General features: G+C 38.8%; 1 protein-coding gene across 11 annotated transcripts in view; it reads right to left on the bottom strand.

Annotated features, from left to right (window-relative positions):
- Window positions 1-25073, bottom strand: part of PARD3B (par-3 family cell polarity regulator beta) — a 1071110-nt gene that overhangs the window by 456676 nt on the left and 589361 nt on the right. For 9 of the 11 annotated variants that reach the window (XM_009444083.4, XM_009444084.5, XM_054680131.2 and 6 more), the window contains one exon: window positions 11507-11692. The exons of the other annotated variants lie outside the window; for them this stretch is intronic. In XM_009444083.4, the coding sequence (XP_009442358.4) occupies window positions 11507-11692 (186 nt within the window). The remainder of the gene's footprint in view (window positions 1-11506; window positions 11693-25073) is intronic. 11 annotated transcript variants of the gene reach the window in all.

Raw genomic sequence — 25073 nt, 5'->3', positions numbered from 1 at the left:
CCTAATTTGAAGCAAGTCTGGAAATGAGATTTACAGGAAAGGCCAAACAAGAAAGAAATCTCTTCATTTCTGTTATCCAATTTTGAGTGAGGCACAAAAAAGCATAAGGCTACATGAAATGGGATATGACGGGCTGGGCAAGATGGCTCACACCTGTAACCCCAGCACTCTGGGAGGCCGAGGTGGGCGGGTCTCCTGAGGTCAGGAGTTCGAGACCAGTCTGACCAACATGGAGAAACCCCGTCTCTACTTAAAATACAAAATTAGCTGGGCGCGGTGGTGCATGCCTGTAATCCCAGCTACTCGGGAGGCTGAGGCAGGAGAATCGCTTGAACCGAGGAGGCGGAGGTTGCAGTGAGGCAAGATGGCGCCACTGCACTCCAACCTGGGCAACAATAGCGAAACTCCAACTCCAAAAAAAAAAAAAAAAAGGTGGGGGGAAACAACAAAAACACCCTGAATGGTTTCGTTATGTGATGTGAGATACAACTGGAGAAATGTTTCTGCTCTATTGTCATATAAGAAAGGAGAACTATTGGGCTGAATCTTGTTACTAAAGATCGTTTTAGGATGACTGGAGACTGATGTGTGGTTTTTAAAGAGGAGGAGGAAGCAGAAGAGTTGAATCCAGTTCCTGGTCCTAGTCCTGTTAACAGGAAATGAGGTTAACAGGAAATGTTGAGATTTTGCAGTGCTTTGTCTTGGCAGGACACCTCATCTGCTACGACAGGAAGAAACAAGATAAAGATGGAAGCTTTATGGGAACCTCTAGAGATGGAGGGAAGGAAATATGAGTGAGATCCCACCTGGTAATCTCTTGTGAACCTTTTCTGTGAAGTATGAGACAACGTCAGAGTGAAGAGGTAGAAAACAGACAAGAAGATAGGAGAACTTTTGGTAAAATCTATCCACAGTTATTAAGCACAAACTTTTTATTTTTTATTTTTTTATTTTCAGTTACATTCTAAATCTCAAGCATGCAGAATGACACTGAAGTAGGGCATGTTTCCTGTAACCAAGTCCCAAACAAAAAGACAGTTCAGGTCACCTCAGGGCAGCTGAAATTTTTTCTCAAAGACATTCACATTCATCACAAGCATCACCAGAGAGTTGTGGGTGCAATAAAAATCCACACACTCTCACTGTCAGGCTTGGCTGGTCTGTTGTTATTGGTGTGTGCTTTTTCTTTATAAGATAAATGATGTGTAATTTCATTAATGGCGATGCCAGTAAGCACCATGTTGTCCTAACATTTAGAATATAATCACTGAATTTAGAGCTGGAAGGGTCCTTAGAGGTCATCTCGTCCAACCTCTTCCGTTTACAGATGAATAATGTGATGCCCAAAGAGGATGAGAAACCATTTATCGAACACCTATTAGGAAAAGGCACTTCCACAGATATTAGACTTGTTCAGCTAGTTAAGGTCAGAATTGGAACAGAATAGCCCAAGTTCTGAATTCCACAGCGTCCCTATTCACCAAACCATTCTATATTCTACATAGATGACAATGACAAGCCCCTAAAGGGGTAATGCTTCAAGAAAAAAAAAGACTTTCAGAACCAGAGAGGACAATATGCTACCAGATATCTCCTGGAAGGGAAGACAATATAAAATCAAGACACACAACAGAAGATATGGAGACAGGAAACTGTGCAGGGGCATAGCAGAGCAACCCAGAGGAGGGGGAAAAAAAAAAAAAGGCTGCCTACCTACTTAGCTAGACATCCATACATGCACGTCTATGTCCAGTCTTGACCTAAAATGAAGTTGATTCAATGAGGAGCTCATTATTCAAAAACTCATCAAATCTCTCTCAAAATTGTGTATGTCCCATTTGCTTTGGAATAATTTGGACAAAGAAAATTAGCTTTTTATGGTTTTTAAAATTAATATTAAATTCTAGTAAATATTTAGGCATGAGAATATTAACTTTCAATTGACTTTACATAAATGAATTCAAATATTCAAGGATGTTACTTGGTAATTCTAGGATATTTATTTCATCTGGGTTATGCTTGCAATATTCACACACACACACACACACACACACACACACTCTCTCTCTCTCTCTCTCTCTTTCTCACCCCTTTTTCTTCCTCTGTTACTCCTATCAGACTCCTAAGCAAAAATACTTCAATTATGTTCCCCGCTTCTGGCATCCCCCCATAACCAACTCCATCCTCAAGCTAGAAAGGAGTAAAGGAAATTCCCAAAGGGAAGGAAAACATATTAAAAAGAATCAGGAGGACACAGTAAAGACAAAATGTAACTTCTTCAGTGCACTTTAGAACGAAAAAACCTGGTATGAGGTTAGGTCTTCTCCACGTCCTGGCATGGTTTCAATCTCATCAGCTTTAGCTGGTCCTATCACAGTAGGACGCACAGAGGACCAGGAGACAAGACCTTTGAGTATGACATCTCCCTTTTACTGAACACCTAATGTAGGCTAGTCCTTGAGCATGTCTTTTGCATATATTTGCCCATTCATTTCTTACAGCAACCCTGTGATATAAATGCTACTCTCTGCTATTTAGGAGATGTAAAGATGAAGGCTCAGAGAAATTAAGTGACTTGTCAAAGGGTATGGTCATAGCCAGGTCTCCTCATCTCTCAGGTTAATGACATGAATCCTTTATGCTACGTTGCTTCTACATTCAGACTTTTAGAGATTATTAAAGGCACTATATTAATGACAAAGAGTTTCTACTCTGTGCATCATGCTAAACCCTTTACATGTAGCAGACAATTTACTCCTTATAGAAACCCTGTATATTTGAGATTGCTGCCCCCATTTTATAAAAGAAGAAATTGCAGTCAGAGAGGTTAAATGAATTATTACAAGTCATGTTTCTAAAAGCAGATGTGAACTAGGTCTGGGTCACTCTGCAGCCCATGTTTTCAAACAATCTGCTAGTGATTTTTAGCCTTTATGGGTTCTTAGACTCCTTTGAGAATCTAATAAAAGCTACAGATACTCATTTTTGAAAAAAAAATATTTACACCAGGGTCTTTCCACAATTGTACATTTGGGCCAGATAATTCTTTGGAGTGAGGGGTCGTTATGTATGCTGTAGGCTACTCCATGTGTCCTCTAAAGCATATTTATGATTGCTGGGGGGTGCAATGACCTTGCAGTTCATCCCCTGTGGTATATTCACTGGTGCCTGGGTACTTCCTCTGCCATGATTGCTGGCAATGTTGTGTGGCTTAATCCACCTGGCTTGGCAAATTTTTTGTTAAACCCTCCCCCCAACTGCCCTGTTACCTCTAAAATTCTAATGAATACAGAGGAAAAGTAAGAAAGCCAAGGCAAAGAACTGAACTAGCCACTGAAGAATATGAGAGAAGCATGAGAAAGTGGGCTGGCTTTCCCAGGGGTAGCTGGCTGTGGCCCAAGGCCAGTCCACATTAGTCCAGGGTGTTGAGAGGATTAATCATGACCAGATGTTGGCTTCTGCCTCTGCATGCTTCTAACGGGGCCCTTGGTACGGCCTCCTGGGATATTATCAACACCCAGGTCCCAAACCCCAAAGCTTGACTTCAGGTTGCAGAGCAGATGTTCCCTGGAATAGGGCTGGACTCCAGGCAAGATGGCACCTGACTGAGGGAGAGAATTATCCTCAACGAATCCTTCTCAGGGCCCTACAATCACTGTATAACAACATCTGTCTACTGCATTTTTTGAAAAAACAAATCAAACCCCCCAAAAAACCCAAAACCCTAAACTAAGAAAAGAACCTTGTATTCCAGATTGAAATCATTTACCTTCATTTAAAAACAATTGCAATGGAAGGGCAAGAATGAATCAAGATTTTTAAAGTACAGTTGTTAAAACAAAAAAGTTAGTACATGTTTCACATCATTTCAGCTTATGTGAAGAGGTCCATTCTTCCCAAATAAGACCTCTATTTTCCAGGCACAACAGACTGTACTTTGGTGTACATACCTTGGTGACTTTGCCCATATTCTTTCTTCTGCCCAAAATGCCCTCTGCATTCCTGCTCACCTCTTCAAAGTCTACTTACTCCTCACCCCAAGCAAGCCTCGCAATTGCCTTCCTTTCATAGTTTTCTCCCCAGACAGAATTAAATGCTTCATCATCTCAACACCCACGATACTTCTCACATTTGCCTATCATAGCTCTTATCATATTAGTGTTGTTTATAAATTTAATGTATTGTATTACTACCTTCCTAGATTATAGAATGGGTAATTTTAAGTATGCGGTGTCTAGTCCACTATACGCTGTTGCCTAACTCACTCTAAATGTTCAAGAAGTGCTTGCTAAATTAAATCAGTCAGGTGTTTTGGTCCTGGTGTTAAGTTTCATCTACAAATTGTAACTATGAGAGATTCACGAACCTAAGCTGTCTTGAATATGCCAGGGCATATTCAGAGAACCTTCAGAATTCCAAAAAAAAAAAAAAGTTTGATTACGTTCTGTATACTGCCCCTATCTCTACTTGTTCAGAAATTGTAAAAATTAAATTTATGTAATTCAGTTATTGTCTTAAGAACCCCACTCCATTTCTATGTAACAAACCAATGAAGTCCCAGCAGCAAATCACCTGTGGGCATATGAAGCTTTTATTTATTTATTTATTTATTTATTTATTTATTTATTTATTTATTTTTGAGACAGAGTCTCTCGCTCTTGTTGCTCCGGCTGGAGTGCAATGGTATGATCTCGGCTCATTGCAACCTCCGCCTCCCTGGTTCAAGCAATTCTCCTGCCTCAGCCTCCCAAGTAGCTGGGATTACAGGTGCGTACCATCATGCCCGGCTAGTTTTTGTATTTTTAGCAGAGATGGGGTTTCACCATGTTGGTCAGGCTTATTGTATGTAATAAGCCTGACTATAGGAATTAACATATGCATAAACCATTCTGAAATAATGCTTTCAAAATGTATTATAAATCTTTTCATTTTAAAATCATTCTGGAAAAATATGGGGCATAAACAGATATACTGCAACTTATGGCCTTTACTATGGCCACATTGAATCTTATAATTTCTTCTGCAAGAAAGTTTGAGAAATACTGACTTCAAACCATCAGAAATATTCTCTGGTGTACCATACAATAATAACATTCTGTGCTTGTTTTACACTTTTTTCTTTCCTGTCATTCCAGTTTCTTCTCCATCCTTTCCTATCTCCTTCCTGATTTTCTGCTCTTAATTTACTTTGGCCTAGAAAACCAGATTAAAAAGAAGCTTGTTAAAGCATATATGTTATATATGAATTAAGAATAATTTGCATGAATGCCTAACTAGGTTAGAATTTCGGAAGCCATTTCAACATACTTATCTTATTGATTTACTTCTTGGTGGTGGTTTTTATGCACTTGGCACTTGCTTATACTGAGATTGCTTAAAACCAGTCACTAGAAAAATGGGTACAACCAGAATGCTAGAACAAAAACATGTGTGTATATGTATGCAGAGTTCATACTGTGGTCAGAGTTTTATTTGAGCATTCTGGTTTGTGTCCATTTTCCTAGTGACTGGTCTTACGTGTGTGTGTGTGTGTGTGTGTGTGTGTGTGTGTGTGTATACATATATATGGCCTATAGGTACCCATAATGAAGACGAATATAGCTTTTCAGGGGAAAGTTACTATTTTCAGAGCCAAAGCATCATTACCATGCTATATCAAGTTTTGTAGATTATAATTTCCTTTTTCATTAGGAATATCAACCCTTAAATTTTTTCAAGCCCACTGAGACAATCACGGAGTCCAAAATACACATCAAAATGTTGTAGCATTCCAAAATTTTATTCAGTATAGTGTACATGTAAATTTATTTCCTGTTTGCATTTCCATTCATGAAATAAAAATGCAAAAGTGATGAAGATCAGCAAGAAAAAACAATGATAGATGCTGGAATTATGGGATTTTTTTAAAAAAAGAGATGGGGTCTCGCTGTGTTGCCCAGGCCTAGAGCACAGTGACTATTCACAGGCACGATTATACTGCATTACAGTCTGGAACTCCTGAGCTCAAGTGATCCTCCTGCTTAGTTGAAAATACAGGTGCCCATTACTGTGCCAGCTACTTTGAGATTTTAAAAGTAATGTTATATTACATTTTAATAGTTACTATGGTAGAAAATTCATAAATAAGCCTGACTATGTGAATTAACATATGCTAACATTTTCAGATTTTTTTAAAACGGAAAATTAGCTAAAATGTATTTTTCCTAGGCTTAAATTAATAACTTCCTTTTTTAAGGTCAAATTCTTATTGGATATATAGTGATTATGAATTTATGTATATTTCCAGGCAAAGTTCCTGCTTTTAAAGTCCTTAAAATGTATCACATCTTTGTGGTTAGAAATAAAATGTTAGTGTTTGGCTTCTTACATTTGAGGATTTTCAATAGCATTTTGACATACTCACATTATCTGGTCCTTTTGCCAGAGGTAACAGCTTAGAAGTCACTGACTACCAGTAAGGATCCTCAAGGTTCTCCCACCAGTAGAAAACATTACAAATTTTAAGAAAAATGGCCAGTTGAAGAAATCATTTAACATTAGTTTTCCTTAAAAAGCTGTCCCTTTTATCTTCCTTTGAATTCATTAATTATAGATCTATCACATGATTTATAGATACCGGCAGAGATGGGGGTGGAAATTAGTCACGCTGGGAGCTCCTACTGGAGTTAAGCAGTTTGGATGCTGTTAAATGATGCTGTTAAATGATGCTGTTAAATGTCTCACATGACAATGAGACATGGAGATTCAGGATCAAGCGCCATGTTTCTGGATATTCTAGAGATGTGCATTTTCTCTCCAAAAATTTAGAGTTTAGTCATTTAAAAATATCGTGATTGCTTGTATTAGTCCAAATTCTTTCTTTTGCCCATTACTAAACAGTGCCGATTATGAAATCCTGCATCCTTCAGAAGGAGAATCCCAAATTTCCTAAGCACACAAGAATCAAATTACTTCAATTATGTCTATTTCATATTCTGAGTGCATACATTTACAATTAGCCATGTCAGGCATTTTTCTTTCGCTTAATTTCTTCACCATCAAGAGAATTTATTAAGCACAAACCTGGCTAATTAATTTTCTAGAGAATAACTGATAGTCTTAAATGTATTCTCTCTATTTAGCAGCCCCTAAACAATCTACCTGATATATGACATTCTTCCTTTAGCAAAAATTCCTTTAAATTTGAATTTTTACCTTATTATTTCAAAGTTTCAATAGGAGACATACCACTCCCAAAGTCAGCATATTGAAGTCAAAAACACCATTCAGAACTGGTACAACAGACTTCATGGGACTTTCATTCACACTACAGTGTGTTCTTACAAAATCTTACCTAACTTTAAAAAAAGCACTATTCTAGTTATGTATACATTTTTAAAGTAATTCTTTAAGGTAGCAAAACAAGCAACTTAAGGAAGTGTAGTCAATAGATGTAAAAATTTTTACTAAGAATTTTCAGTTAATATGGTACATGAAAAGCAAAGCAAAGAAAAACCACTGATCTCAAAATGAATTTAAAATGTTTAGCAAATGAACATAAAAATATCTAACATCTTCAGACTGATCATTTAGACTTCATTTGTGCTTTCCTGGACAAAATAAAACGCAAATTTTGATGTGGATTTAGGGAAATTTTGATGTGGATTTAGGGAAAGGTATTTTTTCTAACTGCAACAGAGCTGATACTTCTTTTTATTGAACAGCAACAGCACTACCACATAAATTCCAACCACAAAAGCAAAATTTTAGAAAATCATTCTCATGGATGTCATAACTTCATTCTGCTCATAATTCTTTCAGAAGCAGTTGACATATATGCTTGTATTTAGTATATTTTAGTTCTAGAAGCAACTACACTGTATGTCAGGGGCAAACGCCCAGGAAGAAAGACAGTAACTAAATGAAACCACAAACATGTAATGCATGCTAGTGCTTAGGCACATTGGCATCAATACTCTAAGAAGCAATATTCTGCTGTTATGGTCAATGGCCATATAGTACACTAAGAGGCATAGCTACAAGTTATGCTTCAGAGGGGCCTATGAAGAGCTCCATGTGACAAATCAGCCTGTAATCAAAAGTGGTGCAGCCTGATGCATGCACAGAAGAGTTTCTGGGCTTTATTTCTTAATGTACAGACTTAAAGTTAAATATCAAGTTGAGATTAAGCATTTGGATAATTCTGAGCAGGGTAGAATTATTGTTCTGTTGGTTTTTAGAATGAGTCAGGGACTCACTTCCAAGAGGGCGTCCTAGAGTAGCTGGCTGCTCTTGTTTCCAAATAGAGATTTACATCCTCTATTAGAAATAATTCAAACAAGAGATGACATGATGGAAAGCAGTAGACTGAGAGTTAAGGAAAACAAAATAAAACAAAACAAAACAAAACAAAGCAATGCCCTCAATTAGAGTCGAGTTATTCAGGGGTTTTACATCTGGCAAGAAGTAGCCTATCTTTGTTTAGACCAATGGAAGCCCCCAGGAGAATCCAGCACACAGAATGCACAGGAAGAATTTGGTCCTATCTTTCAAAGTAGTTTAGTTTTCAAAAAATCCACCTTCCCTAAAGGGAAAAACACCTTGAGAACTAATTAGTGGTATGAAGGGCGAGGAGAAAAAGATTGCGCTCTGGTTGAAAGATTATTTTGTTGATTCCGGGTAAAAACCTAGGGCCAAATGCTGAGACAAAGATGTTCCCAGTGCTGATCTCTCCTCTGCCCCAGAGACACTGTAGTCTGTTACATGTGTATCCTCTCAACAGGGACAGGAACAAAGTCTCAAAACAATTTTCCTAAGACAGAATCCTGAATCATAGAATGGGTGGCAATTTTCCGAGGAATAACAGTGGATTACTGGAACAACAGTAGGAGAATGGAAAAACACTTTTTTTCCCCTGGTTAATCAGATTTTTTGTGAACAAATCTCAGGCCTCTACCCTTTACACTGCAAAAGGTAAACAAGACAAATGGATACTAAACATTCACAAGAAGGCTAAGTTCATGACTGATGCCTCTTACTGTTTAAGATCAGCTATAAATATGCTGTCCAGTGGTTTTTAATGGTGTGATTGTCTGACTCAGCAGACCAGTGTCAGGAAAGAAATTTACATAAATGGAAAGTGAAATCTTTCTGCAAGAAACAGGACTGTTAGAAACTGCTTAGGTAAGGAGATGCTCACTTACACAAACATGGATATACATATTAAACCTGCTCGCCAATATCTGCTTGAGCTTAAGTTATTGCCCATAAAAAAGCTAAGATGTTTGCTTTTAATTTCCAAAAAGTCATCTCAGTTTCAATTTTACTTGGAATAAATTCTGCAAATAGAGCTGTCATTAGGAATAAGAAGACTAATTTCAAGCTGGTATCCACAAACATGACCAAGAACTCATCCTCAAACCTAGCACATATTTAGATGGCTTGGCTAAGGATGATAGCACCATACAAGACACCTCCAGGTGAACGGGCCCTGCTCTCTAGGAACATGAATGGATCATATGGAAGAGCTTCATTTCAGTGCAGCATAACGCAGGTTCTGGAGTCAGACTGCCTGGATTCAAATCTTAAAGTAATTCCTGGCTATCTGACCACAGGAAAGGCACTAAAGGGTCTAATCTGTAATTTCCACTTTGATAAAATGGACTGAAAATAATCCAATGTAAATGTGAATAAAGTTAGATAACCCATATAAAACACCTATCCTAGTGTCCAGCATATACTAAGCACAATAAATGTTCATTGCTATTGTTGTTGTTGCTATTACTACTATTTCGCTTTTGATCCTGCTTATGTATTTCTGAGCCAGTTTTATAGATGGAGTGATGGGACTCAATTCTTTACCCTTCTCTGTATCTACATCTTTGCCATAACTTCATCGTGGGTGGAGTGTGTTTTCTACTGCTCAACCTTGGACTCAGCCATATGACTTGCTTTGACCAGTGGCCTATGTGTGGGGTGACAGTGTGCTAGTTTGGAGCCCGCGGATTCACCCACTGCCGCTGGCCCTCTGACAGCTCGAGGCATGAGAGGGACATGCGCCAGCTAGCCTGCTGATCCAAGGAGCAGGAGAAAGAAGTGCAGCACACTCAGATCTGCAGAGTTACAGTGGGATCAAGAGACACCAGCCTGAATCAGAATCCTACCCACACCCCAGCTCCCCCACACAGAGCTATGAGAAAAATAAAGGCTTATTGATGTGTATATTACTGAAAAAATATGACTATTTATTATGCGACAAAAGCTAACTAAACCAAGGAGTAAACTGAAGAGTTGTCTGTCCAAAGTACATTTATTTCCCAGTGAAAAAGGCATTATCTCCACATCTAGTCTGAAACAAAAGTGGAAGGGTAAGTGTGAGAAGACAGTTGCTTCAACAAAGCCAGAATTCTAGGTGCAGGGGTGCTCTGTAGAGTGTAACGGGGCCTTCTTGGCTTTTCTGTGGGAGAGGATAGACATTATTCATATCACGATTATTTTCAGATGGCTAACATTTATCAGCAGCTGGTGACAGGCACTGTGCTAAGCACTTGACACATATTGTCTCTTTTAGTCTTAACAGCAGCATGAGGAACCAGGCACTGCTAATTTCACAAATGAGGAAACTGAGGCACATCAAGACTGAGCAGCTTACCTACATGCACAGGGAGAGAGTAGGTAAGGCAGAATTCAAACTCAAGAAGTCTCCCTGCACGGTGTGAGATAATAATGAGGGTGGCAAGAGGTGCAAACGTGTATCCTTCCTCTATCATCACTTTACTGTTTTCATCACATTGTGTGATTTAATCCTGGAAGCCTATGAAGTAGTTATTATTTATTATCACCATTCTACCGGTGAGGAAATGGGAGACAGCTGGTCAAGACCCTTGCCTACATTTCCATACAGCTAGCAAGGACTGAGCTGGACTTGAACACCGGCCATCTAGCTAACCAGTACACTATACTCACCTCAACGTGAAAGGACTGAAGCATGATCTTCCTTCTTTTTCTGGAAACCTATAAGCTTCTCTAAGTATTCAAAAGGAAATATGCATTCTGGGCACCATGGTTTTCTTCAAGTGTATAAAATGTGATAAATGGCCTTTAATTTATACTACAATCACTCTCAGGCTCCACTGAGCTTTCATTCTTGCAAGCACAACTATCTTATTTGCTGCCTTTATGTTTACTTGTTTTTAGTTTTGTTTTTCTGATTGTGTACTTTTAGGCTCAACTCTTGTCAGTTTACAAATCCAGAGGAATCCTGTTGCAGTAATAAAAAGTATGCAAAAAAGAATGTGAATCGTGTTGGGTTTTTAGAGGTAACTCTAAGAAGTAAAAATAACCAGTTAAGGTACAAAAACAGCAGCCAGTTATTTCCCAGATCTGTTCACACATATATTTTTTGTATCTGGCGGGAAAGTCTCAGTGGCCTCAAGTCTTCAGACACTTTCTCCATTCAGTCTCTAAGTACAACAGTCACATCTCCAAGTGCCTTCTCAAAGGATGTACAAATGTCATTCCTACCCACCTTAAAAGCAGCGCCTCCATGAATGATGGATTTGATAAAAATCCCCAAGTCTGTTCCAGTTTCTCTGGATTTGTTCCCTTTTAAGCTCACCCCGAGGCCAGCAGAACCTGAATCATTCAGGGGGATCTCAAAGGTGAGCTGCTCGCTTGTCTCCAGAGAGAGTGCACAGCAGTCAGGTTCTCCTTTCTGTTAGGGGAATACACATGAAAAGAGTGAAGAGAAGAAAGCAGATTAATATTTCACTCTCTCAGATGACCAGACACAGATGCAATCAGTAGGACAGGATGACTGGACCTCTAACAGCTGTAATCGGCTCCTGGCAGGCAAAGGCTGGGTTTAGCTCTCCACAAGGAGCCACAGTCACATCCATGGAGCAGGGGAAGAGGTTTCAGGGAATACTATTCGGTAATGGTCAATAGAGAGGATCGTTTGGCAAGTCAGAGCGATGCAATCTGAAACACCTCGCAAGCCTTTGGAAATTTACCAAGATATTCTCCATAATAAAAAAGGCTGGACATTAGACTTAGGGTGCCCTGGGTATCAGAAGAGATCTTAGAGATAATGGAGTCTTAACATCTTCACTTTACAGATGAAGGAACAGAGCTTAGTGTAGAAACGTCTTAAAATTTCAGGAAAATATGGGGCATATATAATTTAAAACATATCATTTACTATGGAAACAACACTATTGGTAAAGTTTGTTAATAAGACACAGAGTAAAAATGAGATGTTATTTTAAAGTTAGAGAAAAATGATTTATAGTGGATATCATCAAATGAAATTTCACTTTGTCAAAACTCATGCTTTCAGCCTGCATCTTCAGGTAGTATAACTCACTGCCATAAAATTTTTAAACCTATACAAAAATGATTATGCACAACAAATATTCATGTCATATTTGATAAATGACACCTAGCCGCAAGCATACTGGTCTCAAGAAACACAGAGTATGGTGGAAAAAGGCATATTTAGGGTTCAGGTCTCCAGGGAGAAGTATGCGGTTAATCATATTTGGTCCCCAGTGTTTTCAAATATACAGCAGTGAGAACAGACAAGTGCTGTCCACATGAGCATCTTTGTGGGTCTCCCTTCTGCATTCCTCTCAAGCTTGTAGAAGTGTGAAACTGCCACAGTGTTCAACTGAAAAATCTGACAATGAGATACTCCTGGAAATGATCAACTCATTCTAGGTTGGTAGTTCCTTCCTCTCTATAATTATATCTAGAGACTCTCATCTTAAGGTCACATTGAAGGGACTCTTATGTAAAATTACATATTTAAAAAATTACTATGAATGTCTGAATGTCAGTCACATATAACTATAAAATCAGAAGTAGCAAAGAACCCATAATTAAAACAGGATTAAGAGGTCGGATCACAGCCAGATCCACTGACGCAGCATTTTCAACCCCTCCCCAAATAGAGAAAATCCACATCTAACTTTTAAAGAAATAGTTCTTTCATTTAATTTTCTTATAAGTGAAGTTGTCTGTGAAGATTTTGACAATATGTTGTTCAAAGAAATGAAACTTTATGGCTTAATAAATCTATTACAAGTTAGCTCTTTCAGCTAACTCATTATATTATTACCTAAAAAACAAATCCCATTATTTGATTCCAATTTCCATTGGAATGCCAGAGTTTCGTACTAAATGTAAACTATTAGCCTTCACTTTTGTCTTTCAAAATGCCCAATTTAGAATCCATAACATTTCAAAACCATTTATGTTTCCAGGCCTCTCTGGGATTTGCTTAATTTCAGTCTAATAAAGTTCCACTGAATTAAAGTGCAAATTAAAGAAAAACCATCCTACTGTAAGTTTGTGAACACCATTTTAAGAGAAAAACTAGAAAGTTTCTCTGGCTTTTGTCTATCAGAGACAAAGAGACAAGAACTAATTTTGCTTTAGTAATACCTTCAAACCACTTCATTTTATGATTAAATCATTCCTCTTTTGGCAATTATATTTAATTCTTAGCAAGACTGACAACCACTCTTTGCACTAACACCTATCATTTATTATTTAAGTGGTAGAAGCAAAATAGAAATCAGGTTGCATTATCATTATCTTTTCTTTTGAAAAATTTTTTTAAGTCTCTGACATCTGAGATTCAAGAATACAACAGAAACAATATACTAGAGGTTAACAATGATTGACTACTTCATTTCTGAGTACTTTACACATATTAATACACTTATGCTTCACAACAAACCTGTGAGGTTTATTGTCATGTCCATTCCACAGATGAGGAAACTGAGGTGAACAGCAAATAAACGCCATGTTTACAGCCCAGAAGACTTGCAATGTGGAAGCTTTGTGGGGCTCAAGCACAGTGTGGTTCCTATGTCAGACTCTCTTTTTTTTTTTTTATCTTTTCCTCTAGTGAATACTTCTGAGTGGTCTGCTGCATTTTCATGTTTGACATTATTCAATATCCATTTTCAACAAAAGTATACAATTTTAAGGTGACACATTTTCTTTTTTTTAAATTTTATTATTATTATACTTTAAGTTTTAGGGTACATGTGCACAATGTGCAGGTTAGTTACATATGTATACCTGTGCCATGCTGGTGTGCTGCACCCATTAACTCGTCATTTAGCATTAGGTATATCTCCTAATGCTATTCCTCCCCCCTCCCCCTACCCCACAACAGTCCCCAGAGTGTGATGTTCCCCTTCCTGTGTCCATGTGTTCTCATTGTTCAATTCCCACCTATGAGTGAGAATATGTGGTGTTTGGTTTTTTGTCCTTGCAATAGTTTACTGAGAATGATGATTTCCAATTTCATCCATGTCCCTACAAAGGACATGAACTCATCATTTTTTATGGCTGCATAGTATTCCATGGTGTATATGTGCCACATTTTCTTAATCCAGTCTATCATTGTTGGACATTTGGGTTGGTTCCAAGTCTTTGCTATTGTGAATAGTGCCGCAATAAACATACGTGTGCATGTGTCTTTATAGCAGCATGATTTATAGTCCTTTGGGTACATTACCCAAGAAAAAAACAAACAACCCCATCAAAAAGTGGGCGAAGGACATGAACAGACACTTCTCAAAGGAAGACACTTATGCAGCCAAAAAACACATGAAAAAATGCTCACCATCACTGGCCATCAGAGAAATGCAAATCAAAACCACAATGAGATACCATCTCACACCAGTTAGAATGGCAATCATTAAAAAGTCAGGAAACAACAGGTGCTGGAGAGGATGTGGAGAAATAGGAACACTTTTACAAGGTTTGTCGGACTGTAAACTAGTTCAACCATTGTGGAAGGTGACATATTTTCTATACATAAACTATGATGTGGAAAGTGTTTTATTATTTTTTCTTTATAAATGTATATTTTAACTGACAAATCAAAATTTTTTTATTTTTATTTTTTTTAAAGTTTACTCTGTGGTTTATTCTAAACAAATTCAATTTAGCATCCAGGTATTACTGCTCCACTGGCCAACTGAAGTACTTATTTTTAAAAGTGTATTTCTGACTTTAAACACTTAAATCCATTGTGGTTTATTATGTCAATGTATATTTTGGAGCAGGCATAGCTCTGTGAAAGCCTGTTGAAATTTCTTAAAGGAGTCTGGGAAAGGACTCAGCTACAGAGCCGCTGCCCCTATTTGCAGAGAGCATGGATCTACACCGCAGACACCTCATGGCATATTCTGAAACTGTCCCTCCTAAAAGGGGCTGAATTCAGGCCCCAGTGGGGTAAATGTGTCAACCAACCAATAAGTTGTTTTTCATTTAGTACAAACAAAATTCAAGAACTAGCATCTGTGTGGGTGAGTGAGCTCATATTCTGAAATAAGAATAACTTAAATTTGTTTTTTTTTTGAAATGAAATTTATTATTATTATACTTTAAGTTCTAGAGTACATGTGCACAATGTGCAGGTTTGTTACATATGTATACATGTGCCATGTTGGTGTGCTGCACCCATTAATTTGTCATTTACATTAGGTATTTCTCCTAATGCTATCCCTCCCCCAGGCCCCCACCCCACAACAGGCCCGGGTGTGAAGTTCCCCACCCTGTGTCCAACTGTTCTCATTGTTCAATTCCCACCTATGAGTGAGAACATGCGGTATGTGGTTTTCTGTCCTTGCGATAGTTTGCTCAGAATGATGGTTTCCAGCTTCATCCATGTTCCTACAAAGGACATGAACTCATCCTTTTTTATGGATGCATAGTATTCCATGGTGTATATGTGCCACATTTTCTTAATCCAGTCTGTCATTGATGGACATTTGGGTTGGTTCCAAGTCTTTGCTATTGTGAATAGTGCCACAATAAACATATGTGTGCATGTGTCTTTATAGTAGCATGATTTATAATCCTTTGGGTATATACCCAGTAATGGGATTGATGGGTCAAATAGTATTTCTAGTTCTAGATCCTTGAGGAATTGCCACACTGTCTTCCACAATGTTTGAACTAGTTTACAGTCCCACAACAGTGTAAAAGTGTCCCTATTTCTCCACATCCTCTCCAGCACCTGTTGTTTCCTGACTTTTTAATGATTGCCATTCTAATTGGTGTGAGATGGTGTCTCATGGTGGTTTTGATTTGCATTTCTCTGATGGCCAGTGATGATGAGCATGTTTTCATGTGTCTGTTGGCTACATAAATGTCTTCTTTTGAGAAGTGTTTGTTCATATCCTTCACCCACTTTTTGATGGGGTTGCTTGATTTTTTCTTGTAAATTAGTTTAAGTTCTTTGTAGATTCTGGATATTAGCCCTTTGTCAGATGGGTAGATTGCAAAAATTTTCTCCTATTCTGTAGGTTGCCTGTTCACTCTGATGGTAGTTTCTTTTGCTGTGCAGAAGCTCTTTAGTTTAATTAGATCTCATTTGTCTATTTTGGCTTTTGTTGCCATTGCTTTTGGTGTTTTATTCATGAAGTCCTTGCCCATGCCTATGTCCTGAATGATATTGTGTAGGTTTTCTTCTAGGGTTTTTATGCTTTTAGGTCTAACATTTAAGTCTTTAATCCATCTTGAATTAATTTTTGTACAAGATGTAAGGAAGGGATCCAGTTTCAGCTTTCTACATATGGCTAGCCAGTTTTCCCAGCACCATTTATTAAATAGGGAATCCTTTCCCCATTTCTTGTTTTTGTCAGGTTTGTTGAAGATCAGATGGTTACAGATGTATGGTATTATTTCTGAGGGCTCTGTTCTGTTCCATTGGTGTATATCTCTGTTTTGGTACCAGTACCATGCTGTTTTGGTTACTGTAGCCTTGTAGTAAAGTTTGAAGTCAGGTAGCGTGATGCCTCTAGCTTTGTTCTTTTTGGTTAGGATTGTCTTGGCAATGTGGGCTCTTTTTTGGTTCCATATGAACTTTAAAGTAGTTTTTTCCAATTCTGTGAAGAAAGTCATTTGTAGCTTGATGGGGATGGCATTGAATCTATAAATTACCTTGGGCAGTATGGCCATTTTCATGATATTGATTCTTCCTATCCATGAGCATGGAATGTTCTTCCATTTTGTTCCAAGATGGTCACATAGGAACAGCTCCAGTCTACAGCTCCCAGCGTGAGTGACACAGAAGACGGGTGATTTCTGCCTTTCCAATTGAGCTATGAAGAGAGCAGTGGTTCTCCCAGCATGGAGTTTGAGATCTGAGAACAGACAGACTGCCTCTTCAAGTGGGTCCCTGACCCCCAAGTAGCCTAACTGGGAGACACCTCCCAGTAGGGGCTGACTGACACCTCATACAGCCGGGTGCCCCTCTGAGATGAAGCTTCCAGAGGAAGGATCAGGCAGCAACGTTTGCTGTTCTGCAATATTTGCTGTTCTGCAGCCTCTGCTGGTGATACCCAGGCAAACAGCGTCTGGAGTGGACCTCCAGCAAACTCTAACAGATCTGCAGCTGAGGGTCCTGAGTGTTGGAAGGAAAACCAACAAACAGAACGGAATAGGAGCAACATCAACAAAAAGGACACCCACACCAAAACCCCATCTGTAGGTCACCATCATCAAAGACCAAAGGTAGATAAAACCACAAAGACGGGGAAAAAACAGAGCAGAAAAGCTGAAAATTCTAAAAACCAGAGCACCTCTTCTCCTCCAAAGGATCGCAGCTCCTCACCAGCAAGAGAACAAAGCTGGACAAAGAATGACTCTGACAAGTTGACAGAAGTAGGCTTCAGGAGATCGGTAATAACAAACTTCTCCGAGCTAAAGGAGGATATTCGAACCCATTGCGAGGAAGCTAAAAACCTTGAAAAAAGATTAGACGAATGGCTAACTAGAATAAACAGTATAAAGAAGACCTTAAATGACCCGATGGAGCTGAAAACCATGGCAAGAGAACTACGTGACACATGCACAAGCTTCAGTAGCCGATTCGATCAAGTGGAAGAAAGGGTATCAGTGATTGAAGATCAAATGAATGAAATGAAGCGAGAAGTTTAGAGAAAAAAGAGTAAAAAGAAATGAACAAAGCCTCCAAGAAATATGGGACTATGTGAACAGACCAAATCTGTGTCTGATTGGTATACCTGAAAGTGACGGGGAGAATGGAACCAAGTTGGAAAACACTCTTCAGGATGTTACCCAGGAGAACTTCCCCAACCTAGCAAGGCAGGCCAACATTATAATTCAGGAAATACAGAGAACGCCACAAAGATACTCCTTGAGAAGAGCAACTCCAAAACACATAACTGTCAGATTCACCAAGGTTGAAATGAAGGAAAAAATGTTAAGGGCAGCCAGAGAAAGGTCAGGTTACCCACAAAGGGAAGCCCATCAGACTAACAGCTGATCTCTTGGCAGAAACTGTAAAGGCTAGAAGAGAGTAAGGCCCAATATTCAACATTCTTAAAGAAAAGAATTTTCAACCCAGAATTTCATATCCAGCCAAACTAAGCTTCATAAGTGAAGGAGAAATAAAATCCTTTACGGAGAAGCAAATGCTGAGAGATTTTGTCACTACCAGGCCTGCCTTACAACAGCTCCTGAAGGAAGCACTAAACATGGAAAGGAACAACTGGTACCAGCCACTGCAAAAACATGCTAAATTGTAAAGACCATCCAGGCTAGGAAGAAACTGCATCAACTAACGGGCAAAATATCCAGCTAACATCATAATGACAGGATCAAATTCACACATAACAATATTAACCTTAAATGTAAATTGGCTAAATGCCCCAATTAAAAGACAGACTGGTAAATTGGATGAAGAGTCAAGACACATCGGGAGACCCATCTCACATGCAGAGACACAAATAGGCTCAAAATAATGGGATGGAGGAAGATCTACCAAGCAAATGGAAAACAAACAAACAAACAAACAAAAAAGCAGGGGTTGCAATCCTAGTCTCTGATAAAACAGACTTTAAACCAACAAAGTTCAAAAGAGACAAAGAAGGTCATTACATAATGGTAAAGGGATCAATTCCACAAGAAGAGGTAACTATCCTAAATATATATGCACCCAATACAGGAGCACCCAGATTCATAAAGCAAGTCCTTAGGGACCTACAAAGAGACTTAGACCACCACACAGTAATAATGGGAGACTTTAACACCCTGCTGTCAACACTAGACAGATCAATGAGACAGAAAGTTAACAAGGATATCCAGGAGTTGAACTCAGCTCTGCACCAAACAGACCTAATAGACATCTATAGAACTCTCCACCCCAAATCAACAGAATACACATTCTTCTCAGCACCACATCACACTTATTCCAAAATTGACCACATAGTTGGAAGTAAAGCACTCCTCAGAAAATGTAAAAGAACAGAAATCATGACAAAACAAAATTATATATATTTATGGAGTACAGCATGGTGTTTTAAACTACGTATACATTGTGGAATAGCTAAATTGAGCTAATTAACATATGCATTACCTTATATTCTTACGAATTTGTATGTGTGTGTGTTGAGAACACTTAAATTCTACTCTCCTGGAGATTTTCAAGTATAAACTACAATGTTATTAACTATAGTCACTATGTAGTAGGATACACCTCTTGAACTTATTCCTCCTAACTGAGATTGTGTCTTTTGACCAACATTTCCCCACTCTCCTCCTCCTCTGTGCCTGTAACCACCATTCTACTCTGTGAGTTCAACTGTCAGACTCTTCACTGCCATACTATACTGTATCCTTGTGTCTGAACTTTTGTCCATTCCATGATTTGACCCTCAAGAAATTCCAGGACAGATTTCTACAATGACAGTAAGACACTATGCCATTTACATTCTCCACCCAAGTACAGTTATGTTTTATATCTTTCTTATGCTGTACCAGGCTTAAGCCATAATTAGTGCCCTCTAATAATAGCAAACTTCCCAAATGGTAAAGGAAGCCATTACAGTAGTTAACACAGCCATTTCCTCTGTTAGAAATAAATGTCCCTTTATCTAACATTAAAAAAATCAATATGCTGAATGCCTCCCTCCAAGAATCCTGGTTCAACCAGTAACTCTCAAAATTAAACTCAAATCTTGCCAGACAGCATTTTGTAGCAAAATGGAAACGGGTATAAAGTACTACCAAGTGCCCTAAATGCCAGACCTTAGTGATATGACGAACCCCCAAGCAGTGGCACATCTAGACCTCGGATTCTCCTGGTTTCCATCTTTCAGGCAACAGCTCTTTCCACTCACAGATTTCAAGCGTGTGTGCACACACACACAAACACGCACACACGCACATACGCGCACACACACACACACACAGCCTGGCTGGCGTAGTAAGGGAAATCTTGTGAATTTCATTTAGTTTTAAATCTTTTCATTACTTGTTATTCTTTGCCACTAGAGGCTCTGTCCTTGAGATTCCCAGAGCCAGGCCCAGAATGGATGCTCTAATGCCTCCCCTGCATAGGTGTAGGCCTAATGCCCAGCACCTGCCCAGGGCTGGTCATACAGAACCTTCAACTTAGGCTTTTTTGACCTTGGCACAACTGATATTTGAAGCCTGATAATTTTTTGTTGTGGGTGTCTGTCCAATGCAGTGCCTGATATTTGACCAAGTCCTTGGCTACTACCCACCAGACGTTAGCAGTACCCCCTTCCCCAAGCTGTGACAATTAAAATGCTTTCAGACATTGCCAAATGTTACCTGGGGTCAAAATCACTTCCAATTAAGAACTACTGCCCTGAATCAACAATTGGCAAATGCAGTCAAATTCAAAGCAACCAGGGCCCAGAAGGTGTTTTAGCAACAGGCTGCATTGCTGCCTGTTCATATGTTTCCAAGTCCCAGGAAGGGGTGGCAGTTTTTACTGTGAGGGATGCCAGATATCTCTGAGTGGAGAAAACAGGAGATACTTCAGCACAATTAAGATGAAAAAGTGTTAGATCCACAGGTTCATGACTGAACACTTAGTTGGTCAGAATGAACTGCTGGAGAATCCTGTAATTGTTATATTTCTAGTTACATGGCAGCTAATTTTCCAGAGGAAGTATGATCTCTGTGGGATGAACAGAGGAGGATGGGTGGTAGAAAACAAACTTATTGGTATATATATAAAATGTTTCCTTTTACTTATATAGGAATCCAGGATGGGGCAAGGCACAGTGGCTCATGCCTGTAATCCCAGGACTTTCAGAAGCCGAGGCGGGGAGATGACTTGAGGTCAGGAGTTTGAGACCAGCCTGGCCAACATGGGTTTAAGAATCGGAAAGAGGAAACTGAAGAGTCTACCTGGTCAGGCCTCGCTAGATATACTAACCATTTTTTAGAAAACAAATATCAAAAGTAATTACTTGGCATGAGAGGAAGAAAGAGAGGAAGGAAGATGGATGACTGGGGAGACATCCATACTATTACCTTAAGAGTGTTCCAAATAAGGCCATCTCTGGAATCACAAATGTCTTGTACTGCAAAGCAGTGCCTGATTCACGCATGCAAGTGGTAATAACCCAGCCTTTCAAAGCCCAGGGGAATCCACCAGTCCACAGGGCCAACATCCAATTTCCCAGAAGCCCAGCTCAGACCTGAAAGCATCCATGCTGAACCTTTTATGGCCCTCATTTCATTAAATGCTGTGCTCTTGGCTCAGCACGAGCAAGCTCTGGATGTCTTTGCCTTGCCTCCCAAATGTGTAATTAGTCTGTGTTGTGAGCAGCTTACTTTATGTAAGAGTTATGTTTCACATGTAATCATTTTGTCAATTACCAAAACTCAAACAAAAGAGCTTTTTTTTTTAAAAAAAAAAGAATAACTTTTAAAATATATAAAGCAAAAGCCATACCTGGCAATTCTGCCAGGATATTTTATAATAAGCTTATCCATTGTTAACTTTTGCCTAAGTAAATTCTAAGAAATTTAAAGTGACGAAACTTTTGTTACAGCTAAATAAATTTTCACAACAATGAAAGGATAAGACACCTGCAAGACACTTAATTTTCTGAAATTATTTAATCTTCTGAAGAAGCACTGGGTAGCTATTATAAGCATGAAAGGTTTTTGGCCAATTGGATTATATAAAATTCAGAATGTGGATATCATCCTAGAGTAGGGATCAGAGACTCATTTCAACAGCAGGGAGGCATTTTATTTTCAATTGTACTTTTCTGAGGGTAAAGAAAAGAAAAAGATGAGAGATGAGCAGGCACATGTCAAAGAAAAAGGTGATCTAAGGAGGATCATTTTTATTATACTAAATAGTAAAGGACATTTCCCTTACTACTGCTGATGTAATCTTGGTGATTTACAAGTATGTAGATGATCTTTTAAAGTATTTCACCCTGTAAACAACACAGACTATATAGATAGACAATATAGATGATAGACTATAGATAGACAATAGAATATATAGATAGATAGACAATATGGACTATATAGTCTAGAGGGCAAAATACATTAGAATACAGACAATATTATATATACTCTATATTGTCTAGCTATAGACAACAAAAATAAATTAGAATATAGACTATGTATGTCTGTATTGTCTGTATAGCCCTATGATCTCTGATATATATTAGAAAACCCATACACATCTGAATTGTACTCTAATTTGTTGAGAGTTAACTCAAAATTCAATATTACGTCACTCATAAAGAAAGGAAAAATGTAAGTTAACGTTGCAATAAATAAGAGAAGAGTTTCACAGAGCTCAGTGTAACCAGCTCTGGTATTTACTTTCAGTAAAAGAAAACTTTTAAGATATAGGTTATAGTTAGTCCAATAATGTCACTATCTTAAATATACGTCCTTATGTGACTTCCTGAAATCTGTATCTATTCATTTGAAATAATTTTCGACGACAGATATGAGTGAGACAATTCTAGACATTATTTATAATTCAGACATTTTTTTCATGTTTTTAAAAACCCATCCCCATGAAAGGGGGTAGAGGGAGGAAACTACTAAAAGCAAGAGCCGATCTCTGACTCAACTTACCAAAAACCAATTTTCTTTAAGTAAAGGATTAATCTAATACTAGAAGATAAATATCAGAAAATGGCCATTCCATATTGCCTGTTCAATGTAATATTTAGTCAGTACCTTAACGTAATATTGTACCTTAATATAATATTAAGTCAGAGATTAAAACTAACAAAAGTAAAGCAAGTCAGATTTAAGATTCCTACAGTAACCCTCTCCCCCGAATATAGTATATAACCTTGAAAGATCAGAAAATTCAATGTTTAGTGACACAAGGAAGTTTTTTCTTTCCGGATAAAGATTAAAGAAATGAATATAATATTTTGTGTCATGAAAAATAACAAATAGAAATTTTATAATTCAGACAATATGAAATTATACAACTACAACTTGCTTTGTTTATATTGAGGAACAATAGGACGTTTTGTCTTGTTTTTACTTCTTTCTGTTAAAAGTAGATTAGAGAAACCTGATTAGACCTGTCTTAAGTATTATATTTTACATGCAATAATTTAGTGATTAAAATACATGACTGTGGCCAGGCACGGTGGCTCATGCTTGTAATCCCAGGACTTTGGGAGGCCAAGGCGGGCAGAACCACTTGAGGTCAGGAGTTCGAGACCAGCCTGGCCAACATGGCAAAACCCCATCCCTACTAAAAATACAAAAAATTAGCCGGGTGGTGGCACATGCCTATAATCCCAGCTACTCAGGAAGCTGAGGCAGGAGAATCACTCCAACCCGGGAAGCGAAGGATGCAGTGAGCTGAGATCGCTCCACTGCATTCCACCCTGGGCAACAGAGTGAGACTCCATCTTAAAAACAAAAAAACAAAAAATAAAAAAAGAATGTGTCCTTTTATATGAACATAAGATTCAGGAACAAACAATATGATGTAACAATTTTTTTTTTTTTTTGAGGCGGAGTCTCGTTCTGTCGCACAGGCGGAGTGCAATGGCGCTATCTCGGCTCACTGCAAGCTCCGCCTCCCGGGTTCACGCCATTCTCCTGCCTCAGCCTCCCGAGTAGCTGGGACTACAGGCGCCCGCCACCACGCCCAGCTAAATTTTTTTGTATTTTTAGTAGAGACGGGGTTTCGCCGTGTTAGCCAGGATGGTCTCGATCTCCTGACCTCATGATCCGCCCACCTCGGCCTCCCAAAATGCTGGGATTACAGGGGTGAGCCACCGCACCCAGCCTGATGTAACAATTTAATAACCTTAAAAGGGAGCATAATGGGCCTGATCCTGAGAAGTAGCCCATTTGGGAAGCTGGGCCCTTAGGAAGATACTTCCAATATCTTTGCTATCACAAATTCTTTGATGCCAGGCTACCTGCATGTAACATCTTTAAAAGATAGCACAACATCAAGGACAAGAATGAAACATAAATGACAGTACAGAGCATCTCATTAAAGTGAGTACATGGGCTACGGTGCCTCCTGTATCCACAGACGAGACTTGCACCCAGGAAGCAAGGGTGGCACCGACTGATGTGCAGGTGCCCTTCGCTATGGACAGTCAATCCACAGGCTGCTGGCGCTTCCCCAGGAGGTCTGGCCCAAGGCTGTGCCCATTTAGGGCTGGCTTCAGAAACCAACTAAGGCAACCAAACTGGCTCCCTCTAAAACTTGGATCAATCCAATGTCTAATATACAGGCTCTCAGCCATCGCATATGGGGAGAGAATGAGGGTGTCTATGATGAAAAAATCTGGGGGAAAAGGTGTTTTGGTTTTTTTTTTGACTTCTTGGAGGCTATTTTTAAAGTTAAAACATATTCAGAGTCTTTGAGAGGGAGACAGAGTATGCAGGGTTTCCTAACTTCCCTGGCCATGAAAACAACTTTACACGGAGCATGCCGTAGAAATTTTCCCTACCATACACTTAAAGCAATGGTGCCTTAGAGAACATGGGGGAGAATGGGCTAGAGGGAAAGGAGCAGAGGACAGAGATACCTTGTAGGTCACCAGCAAGGTCTGAGAGATGCCGCAGAGCTGCATGATTAAACCTTCCAGTTCCATTATTTCTACATCACACTTCTGTGTAAATGACATATTTCACAATTAGTATTAAAAACAGAGTATCACAAAAGTGGAGTACTGTCTCATGCTGGCTTTTAAAAGATGCAGAGCAGCAGGTACGTTCTGAAATTTGTAGAATTGAGTCTTGTCTTTATTCCATAAATGGATAAATGA

This window comes from Pan troglodytes, chromosome 13 (genome assembly GCF_028858775.2).
Source record: "Pan troglodytes isolate AG18354 chromosome 13, NHGRI_mPanTro3-v2.0_pri, whole genome shotgun sequence".
In the NCBI taxonomy this organism is placed as follows: Eukaryota; Metazoa; Chordata; class Mammalia; order Primates; family Hominidae; genus Pan; species Pan troglodytes.
The sequence above is the reverse complement of the archived record's forward strand: the minus strand, read 5'-3'. Positions and strand labels throughout refer to the sequence as shown.